The following is a 10,267-nucleotide window of genomic DNA, read 5'->3' as shown; positions in this document are numbered from 1 at the left end:
CGAAACTCAGCTTGTGAAGACTTATTGGGGCAAGCGAAAGCGAAATCGGGATGGCACCTGTGCCCAGCGTCGCCTTTCTGGCACTTGTGCCCGTGGCATGTGTAATGGACTTTCGAGCGAGATCATTGCCAGTGCCCCTGGACTGGCTCTTGTGCAGGTGGCACATAAAATACACCATTTGAGCGTGGCCATTGCCAGTACCGCCTGACTGGCCTTCGTGCGGGTGGCACGTAAAAGCACCCACAACACTCTCAGAGTGGTTGGCGTTAGGAAGGGCATCCAGCTGTAGAAACTCTGCCAAATCAGATTGGAGCGTGGTGTAGCCATCCGGTTTCACCAGTCCTCAGTCAAATCGTCCAACCCATGCTAGCATGGAAAGCGGACGTTAAACGATGATGATGATGATGATGAATGACCCAGTGATTTGTGAAGGTTAATTGGGTCTTTGTTTCATTAACTTTGAGCAATAGTGTAATACCTAATTTAAGACCCATCAGTGTCACCTTTCCTAAATTCATTATCAGTTCAATAAAGGTTGTTTGAGAATTTTTTTCTATTCATCTATCTGTTACTACAATTCTCAACTTTTTCAACCAACTTGTTTCATCACTTACTCATATTCCAGACTGTCATACAGACATCCCAAACACTTGACCTATTTCTTGTTGCAAAAATCTAACCTCTTCCAACCTATAACTATCTCAGCATCTATCAGATCATCTAACTATTGCCTAATTGTAACTAACCAACACAAAATCACATGCTACATGGCACCCTATGGCACTTCAATTCAGCTGACTGGTCAGAGTTCAGCCTGTTTTATATCAATTTTCGCTGAAAGCAACACTCATACTTCACTCTTGGCACTAAAATAATCTGCTAGAGAAGTGACGTTAAGGCATGTTCCTCCACATCTTACACACTTATAGCTGTGCTGTGGCTTTCATAGCAAAAAACAAGGCCTATAATACCTGAAGAATTCTACCCACTCTCCAAAATTGGTTGGCAATCATCCAGCAGCACAACTCTTATAAGACTATTATTCAGTCAGAAAGGATACCTTCATACAGCTCTCAAGTTTTCCCACCATCCAAAATATAGCAGATCCAACTAGTCCTTAAATCTCCATCAACTTTGCTGTCTCTTTTTACCTCATCTTCTAAATGATGGCTTCACTTTGTGAGAAAGTATCCACCTTTACAGTTCTATTTCACATCTAAATTCATACTATGCGCTCTCAGACAATCTCCTCTAAATTTATCCCCTTTCACTCTAATGGGCTCCCCACCTCACATACATACACATGCCAAGTGCAGAAATAATTCCATTTGCTTGAAACAAACATGACCTTTGCCCCTAGAAATGTCCCTTTTATTAAACTTAAACAATGTGCTCCTGAACTTGTTCCTATATTCACCAGATTCTTTAATCTCCCACTCTCAAGAGGATATACTCTAAGCATTTGGGAAAACACTACAGTGCATCGCATTCCAAAGAAAGGAAACTTCTCTGACCTAGTTAACTACTGTCCCATTTCCCTCACTTCTAACATATCTAAGGTAATGAAAAACCCATTAACAACAATGTTCTTCAGGACCTGGCTCACTCTCTCTGCTCAATGATCACTAGTCCAGCTTCCACGGAGCCAGATCTACTGGAAACTACTCTCTTATGCTACTCACTAGATGGCCTTCATGATGAATGCAACGTTAGTGCTTTAAACATCAATAAAACTTTGAACCACATCTGGCACATGAATTTCTTATCAAATCTTTCTACCTATGGGCTTCAACCATCTCTCACATTTTGCACTGGTAGATTGCTATCAGGCTGCACAATTGTGACGTGTTGATAGAGCTTTTTCTGCTCAACTCTCCATCAACTGTGGTGTACCACAGGATTCAGTTTTGTCTTCCACTCTCTTCCTTCTATTCATCAATGGCCTATTTGCTGCTATATCCAATAATACGATTGTTATGCAGATGATGCCAATCTTGTCACTTTTAACAGCAAAAGAATCCAGTCATATCAATAAAGCAATTGTACCAAATCCTGCCTAAACATGAATAGCACTTGTCTAGTGCCCTCGCAATCACTTCAAATGCTAAGCCTCACTATTACTGAGAATCTTAGCTGATAAAAAAACACATCAGTAGCACAGCTAGGACTACATCCCAAAGACTGCCTCTTCTCTTCAGGGTCAGAAACTATTTCAGCCTCCAACAATTGACACTCTACAAAGCTCAAATCATCATCATCATCATTTAACATCCGTTATCCATCTGGCATGGGTTGTAGCTAACAGGAGCTGACTGACTGAAGGGCTGTTCAGGCTCCCTGTCTATTTTGGCATGGTTTCTATAGCTGGATGCCCTTCCTAGTGCCAACCACTTCACAGAGTGTATTGGGTGCTTTTTACATGGCACCAGTACTTACAAGTACGCAAATGAAGTCTGCAATAGGGTATGTTTCCACATCTGAGACCGTGCTACTGATGCTGCTAATGTTAATCTGTTGAAAGTGTCTTAAATCTCACACAGATCTGTTTCAGCCTCTTTCTGGCTTTTTTATTGCCACTACAATGGCTTCTGTTCCTTGAAACTGGTTAGTCATATACCTTCCCCACCTGTCTCTCCACCTCTTGTCACTCCTGTGTGTCCAATCTCACATACCCTGCACTAACTACAATTCCCATCCTACATGCCCGGAATGTCACCCCTCTGGAATCACCTCTGTTCATCTCTTTCTAGGAGGTAGCAAGTTGCAACAGTTTAGAAAAAATATTAATGGCATCAATCTTACCAGACTTGGTGAGTCTGCAAAGGTCATAGACACTGCCCCTTCCTCCAGACCCAGCAAAAAAAAAAAAAATATGCACTTAACTAAGTGAAGACATAAGGGAAGATATAAAGGGCTCAAGAGTTCCAATAAAGACAGCAATTACTTACCCATCTACACTGGAATCCACCATATAGTCAAACTCCAGTTCTGACTCTGAGTAATATCTGATTTCAGATATAGTGAGGATGATGATGATGATAAATGTAATGATGGATACTACAAGAAAGAGAAAACAATTACACAATGAAAAAACAATTACACCATTTTACACAGAGGAAGAGAAATTATAAGTCACGTAAGTCAACACACACACATACATTATATGATGAGCTTTTTTCACTTCCTTGTACCAAATCTACTCATAAGGTTTTGATTGGCCCATGACTATAACAGAAGGCACTTGCCATAAGTGCCATGTAGTAGGACTGAACAATGTATCTGGGAAGCAAATTTTTTAACCACAGGGCCATGTATGCACCTGTAATTATATAATCTACAGGAGTTCTAAATGATTACTGCTTAAATTTAAGTTCAGTTCATGACTTTATGCAGTTGAGAAAGAAATCTGTGCAGCATAGATCATAATTTACTTTGGACATTTCTTGAAGAACCTGTAGTACCAATTCATGATGCACAACAGGAATAAAACTTGTAGATTTAACTTCACAAACACAATGAAATACCTTGAAGAGGATTTGAAATGAAGATAAAAACAAAGTACTAGTAATATACTAAGGATGATTCAATTAACTATATCTCCAATACATCCAAATGACTCTATATATGGTCATAAGGAATCACTAGTATAATACATTATCATTAATATCATTATGGGTTAGACAATGCTTTTTGAGGCCTACTCTTTTAGTAATCATACAGAGATAGTGTCATTGTCATCAATTAACATCCATATTCCACACTGGAATGGGCTGGATGGTTTCACAATATTGCATATATCAATATTGTCAAACCAAAGGGCAATATCAAGCTCCAATGTCTGCTTGGGCATGGTTTCTACAGCTGGATGTCCTCCCTAATGCTAACCACTTTACAGTATGTACTGGATACTCTTTTTGCAGAATTGGTATGAGTGAGGCCACCAAGTAACTTGCAAGACAAGTCCCCACCTCCCAACTGAGTGGATTGTGTAGTAGAAAGGAAGGAGACTTTATGCCAGGTGTTCAGAGACTAATGTATGATAGATGGGCAGGAACAGGTATCTTACCATAGAAAAGGTACATGACTATTCCAGGTGGAAGGAGAGAAAAAGGTGGTGGTGACCAGGTGACAGGGTTACCCTCAAGATACAAGAAGGTGAATATAAGAGGGAAAATGGACAGAGGATCAGGAAGAGCAGGTGGGTAAGTTTGCAAGAGTGTGTACTTATTCTAAAAACTGTGATACAAATGGAAAACATGCAAAGAAGTTGTTTTACCCTCCTAGGTAATTCCATATCTAAAATGTAATGGAACTATTTTATTAAGGATTACAGTTGGCCTTACTGAGAGTATCCCAGATTGCCAGATCTTAGTTTCAATCAAAACCTTTTCTATCAAGCTCTTAATTAGGCATTATGGGACAAATGTATATGAATGCTGTAGACAGTAAAGGCTCTATATAACAAAGATTTAGTTAGCGTGCAGTAAAGATCTGCAATCAAAGTATCACTTGATCAGTCCTTCCAATGGTGTCTCTATCATCCAATGACTCGTAACATTCACCCTGAGCTAGTTTATTAGATAAATGCACTGGTTATGAAATTAGGTTAATTTGAATCACCTAACTCCAAATTTACCCAAAATTAACCAGAATATATCCTCTGCAAAATTGTAATCAAATACATAATGATGTTAATGCAACTGTGTTTCCAACAATGTCTTAGAAGATTAAAATTTTGAAGAAATGTGTATATTCAATAAAACTATTTATTCTTATGCATAACAGATGTTGTCCATAATATATTTACTAAAAACAGCACTAACTATGGCTGGGAACCTGCTGTCTTTATAGCAGTAGTTAAATCATAAAGACAGCAGTAACTATAACTACGGTTACATACTTTTTTGTCTTTGAGGTGGTAGTTAATATATATTTAATAAAAACAACAGCTGCTTATTAAAACCAGCATTAGTTATAATAGGGTGAGCATTTCATATCAGTAAATAGACTTAGTAATAAAAGACAGCAGTTACTATACTTAGTAAAGAGAGTAGTCAGTAACTATAAAATTGTAGTTGGATGAATAGTTAATGGCAGTTAATATATATAATAAAGATGATAATTACTATACATAATATACTTAACCATTTTACCAATTAAACTGGTCATATCTGGCCCAAATAGTCTACCTGTTTTATTAGCGTTGTATCTCAACAATCAGACAGAGCTGAAGGCTGATATCTAGACCACTTTGACTTCCATCACACCTGAATTGCTTGGTTTTCTCTATGCCATAATGTTCTCAGGTAGTCAGAGCTCCAATCAAGTTCTATATGGAATTTCATACCTTTCTCTCAAATGTTGACCCACTTGCTCCATTGTAATGATATGTTTTGGATGTGAAGATATCGAGTAAGACCTTTGGCAATAAGCCGTGCTTGAGAAGACTCATCAAGCCAAGTGAAATCATAGTTGTGGCAGGTGCCGTTGCTATGTAACTGGCACCCATGCTAGTAGTATGTAAAACGCATCCATTGTACTCTTCAAGTGGTTGGTGTTAGGAAGGGCATCCAGCTAAAGAAACTATGCCAAATCAGACTGGAATCTGATGCAGCTCTCCAGTTTACCAGTTACAGTCAAACTGTCTAACCCATGCCAGCATGGAAAGCAGACGCTAAATGATGATGATTTTGAGATATTTGGACACCTGTGTGGAAGCCATTATTAGCTTATATCGAAGAATAGATTAGTTTAGATTTATTGAGTCTACTACCAATTGAAATTTTAATATGTTGACTAAACTAACAACAAATATATCCAATTTTTGTATAATATTCTAATGTTCTGAGATGTACTTCTATATATGTAACCAAAACACTAAACAATCTTTCAGATCAATGTTAAATGTGAAATTTCAACTTTAATATACTTTAACCCTTCAGCATTCAATTTACTCTATCAATTGTAATGCTTATTTATTCACAATGTTTTAAATTAATTATGCTTTATCTTGCAGCAGCAAGATTTTGATGTGATAGTTTATTTTTAGAATGACATTATAGGGTAGGTGTGAGAGTCTGAATCTGGGTAGTTTTAATATAAAACAGGTAGAATATTTGAGCCAGATATGGCTAGTTTAAATGCTAAAGGTTAATATATATATGAGGGTGCATGGTCTAGTGGTTAGGGCGTTGCACTCATGATTGTGAGATCACAGTTTCAATTCGTACACTGGGTGGTGCATTGTGTTCTTGAGCAAAGCTCTTCATCTCACATTGCTCTACAATCACATCAACTCTTGAAGCGTGTTACACCATGCACCTGTTCAGTCAATATCAATTTGATGGGGATAGTGAGCTTGTTCAACACATACATTTGATCTCTATAAACAAATCATTTGTGCAGGTCGTTCAGCAAAGGCTGAACACTCATACGTTGAATTCAACAGGAGAGTCCATCATATATATAATGTGTATACCTACATTCCTCTATATATATATCATCATCATCATCGTCATCGTTTAACGTCTGCTTTCCATGCTAGCATGGGTTGGACGATTTGACTGGTGAAACTAGATGGCTACACCAGGCTCCAATCTGATTTGGCAGAGTTTCAGATTGGAGCCTGCCAAATCAGACTGGAGCCTGATCGTGAAGTATATTTGCCACCTAAATGTGGCAGACCATAGGGGACGATGCTACCGTTGTTTACAGCCCCAGGAAGAGAACACCTCCAGCTGGCAAACAACACACTGTCTGTATCCGATTAGTATTTGCAAAGGGAAATCATTGTTCCCATCTCTAGCCTTACATGATACACACAGATCCAGGTTTCTGGGTAGTAACTCGTCATCAGCTTGTGACAATCACCAGCTAGCGATAAGAACTCATTCAAAGTGCAAAATACCATTTGCTTTTTCCAGTGATAAACTGTTGCTGATCTCGAAAATGGAGAAATAAGCAATAATAAATCTCTGAGCAAGACGTAAACAGTAGCAGCACAGAATCGTGAAGTATATTTGCCACCTAAATGTGGCGGACCCATAAGGGACGATGCTACTGTTGTTTATAGCCCCAGGAAGATATCTCCTCCTGCTGGCTAACAACACACTATCGTGTAGTATATTTGCCATCTAAATGTAGTGGACCCCAATCATGAAGAAAAATAATATACATACCTCCACCACCAGTGGCACTGGTTTCCTTGTAATTCTCAGGAACTTTGGGGAAAGCATCAAGTTCTTTAACAACTTTTAAAGTTTGCTTCCTATTAACAATGTTCAAGCGTCGCATTTTTGTTTGTAGTTAAAATATATCACAAAAAATCTTGAAAGGAACAGAAACAAAACCAGAAATTAATATTTATATTGAATGACATAATTAAAATCAAATACTATATCCCATATTTTAACGTGTATAAGGAACCCTTTTCTGTCAAAAATTAGGTTAAGAAAATATGGGAGTTTCTCATACATGGATAGTATTATAGTGCCTTACAAAACCTTTTTTCCGAATTTTAAGCCCCAAAAGTTAGGGGACTTCTTATACATGTTAAAATATGGTACATATAGATTTTCCTTTATCTTTTACTTGTCTCAGTCACCATGAAAATTTTTAGGCAAACAAACCAACCCCAGTACTTAAAGATAACAATAATTGCTAAAATAATAATAATAATGATTTCAAATTTTGGCACAAGGCCAGCAATTCTGTGGGCAGGAATAAGTTGATTACATTAACCTCAATGCTCAACTGGTACTCATTTTATCAACCTCGAAAGGATGAAAGGCAAAATTGACCTCGGTGGAATTTGAACATAGAACATTAAGATGAACAAAATGCCACTTAGCATTTTGCCTGTCATGCTAATGATTCTGTCAAGAACAAAGCCTCAAATTTTGGTGTTGGGGTTAAGTAGATTACATCAACCCCAGTGCACATCTGGCACTTTATTTTATCAACCCTCAAAGGATAAAAGCAAAGCTGACTTCAACAGGATTTGAACTCAGAACATAAATAGCAGGTAAAAAGCTGCTGAGTATTTTGTCCAATTTGCTAATGATTAATAATAATAATAATCCTTTCTACTAAATTTGTCGGGAGGGGACTAGTCGATTACATCGACCCCAGTGTTTCAGTGATACTTAATTTATCGACCCCCAAAAGGATGAAAGGCAAAGTCAACTTCGGCAGAATTTGAACTCAGAATGTAACGATGGGCGAAATACCGCTAAGCATTCTCTCTAGAGTGCTAATGATTCTGCCAGCTTGCTGCTTTAATAATAATAATAGTAATAATAATAATTATAAGCTTATTGGATACAATGCACGGGTGAACTACAAATTGTCAGAAGAGGGTAAAAAGGGACTGGTAGCAATAATAGGTCAAGCAAAGAAAGACAGCAATGACAGCCAAAACTACATACACAGTATACAGAAAAAAAGACAAAAAAATTATAGTAAAAGAGCCATAAAGAGAAAAAGAATGCATAGATACATCAGGAGTAGTGGTGTTGAATTTCAGGAAGCGAAGAATTTTTCATGAATGATGCAGTGTACTGACAACTGATGCAGGTTGTTTATTCTGTTTTGAAAAATTGTTCCTAAGATTCATGGGTGCTGTGCTGTTTCCTTTTTCACTTTATAAGTAATTTATGTAACAAGTTTCCGTGAAATTTAAATTTTAAAATTAAATATATTTTTTTTTTACAGGAACAACATGGTCATCCTATTTTATATTCTAAGATATGCTGTCATAAGATTTATGGTTGAAACACATGAACTTCCATTTGAAATGCAGAAGAAATTACGTGCAAGGAGATTGAGCAGGCTAAACAAATACATCAACTTCTTCCCTGGCTCCTATGAGAATTCTATGCAAGAAAATAGCTGAGAATATTTAGACTTTTAATTGGCACCTTGAGCAAATGTCTTCAACTATAACCTTGGGCCAAACAAAGCCTAGTGAGTGGATCTGTATGTGTATATGTAGACAGACGGACAGATAGATAGATAGATAGATATATATAGATGTGTGTGTATGTGTGTCTTAGTTTGTGTGTATGATCCATAACTTAGCAGCTCAGCAAAAGAGGACAACAGAATAAGTACCAGGCTTTAAAAAAATGTACTGGTACTGATTCCTTTGGTTAAAAATTCAAGGTGGTGCTCCAGCATGGCCACAGTCTAATGACTGAAACAAGTAAAAGATAAAAGAAAAAAAAGGATAATAAAAAATGATGAGCATTTTCCCCAACAAAATCTGATGCCAGATTTTGTGTTTCCCAGTCTCTCCTCTGAGATCAACAAAGTTAATCACTCCATCAAGGAACTCTCAATGTGATCATTGAACTTGCTTGAAATAGCAACCTAATATCCATCAAATTACATTTTACCATCTTAAAATAAGAGCATATTGGGTAACATGGCCTGCAGTGGGGTACAGTATCTGAAAAATTATGTGACAGCCATTTCTGGAATGGCTTTAACTAAACATCTACTCAGTTAGGAGCTAAATAACAACTGGATTAACAACTGGCATCGACATGAGAAAGTGTTTGTCATAGTATTTACCTGAACTCCTCACATTTTATGATAAAAGATGAAATACTGAATTACTGAAAACCTAAGTCCATATTGTAAACGGTAAGTATAGTTACATATGTGTGCGAGCAACAATATCAATAGAACAGTCTTTCAGGGGGTTGACTTGGTTATCCACATCAGCATTAATCCTTCAGTGAATTTTGAAAGAAGATGAAGCTATAATCTGTGTTGGTAAACTGAAGTATAAAAAGTTTACAAAGTGCAGAAGAGAAATATATCCCCACAGTAAAATAATTTATTCTACCTCATGCATTATTTTTGTATTATTTATCTAGCTAGCTATCAACCTCTTCCTTTAGCTCGCTGAGAATCAATTATTCAATATATTTAGTTACATATTCACCGCTTCACCTAACAAAATATCAATTCATCCAACTGTCCATCAAGTTGTATTTACAGTTAGTTAGTCAATATCTGTAAATAAAACTGCTATATACTTTAAAAAAAAAGGCGCAGGAGTGGCTGTGTGGTAAGTAGCTTGCTTACCAACGACATGGTTCTGGGTTCAGTCCCACTGCGTGGCACCTTGGGCAAGTGTCTTCTACTGTAGCCTTGGGCTGACCAAAGCCTTGTGAGTGGATTTGGTAGACGGAAACTGAAAGAAGCCCGTCGCATATATGTATGTATATATATATATATATATATATATATATATATATGT

At 37.2% G+C, this 10,267-nt stretch overlaps 1 protein-coding gene across 2 annotated transcripts in view; it reads right to left on the bottom strand.

Moving 5' to 3' along the window:
- The window catches only part of LOC106867688 (endoplasmic reticulum-Golgi intermediate compartment protein 2), a 52,227-nt gene that overhangs the window by 39,389 nt on the left and 2,571 nt on the right, over positions 1-10,267 (bottom strand). For both annotated transcript variants that reach the window (XM_014912632.2, XM_014912633.2), the window contains exons 3-4: positions 7,179-7,326; positions 2,949-3,057 (exon numbers count right to left, since the gene is read on the bottom strand). In XM_014912632.2, the coding sequence (XP_014768118.1) occupies positions 2,949-3,057; positions 7,179-7,293 (224 nt within the window). In that variant the 5' untranslated portion in view covers positions 7,294-7,326. The remainder of the gene's footprint in view (positions 1-2,948; positions 3,058-7,178; positions 7,327-10,267) is intronic.

This window comes from Octopus bimaculoides, chromosome 7 (genome assembly GCF_001194135.2).
Source record: "Octopus bimaculoides isolate UCB-OBI-ISO-001 chromosome 7, ASM119413v2, whole genome shotgun sequence".
Classification (NCBI taxonomy): domain Eukaryota; kingdom Metazoa; phylum Mollusca; class Cephalopoda; order Octopoda; family Octopodidae; genus Octopus; species Octopus bimaculoides.
The sequence above is the reverse complement of the archived record's forward strand: the minus strand, read 5'-3'. Positions and strand labels throughout refer to the sequence as shown.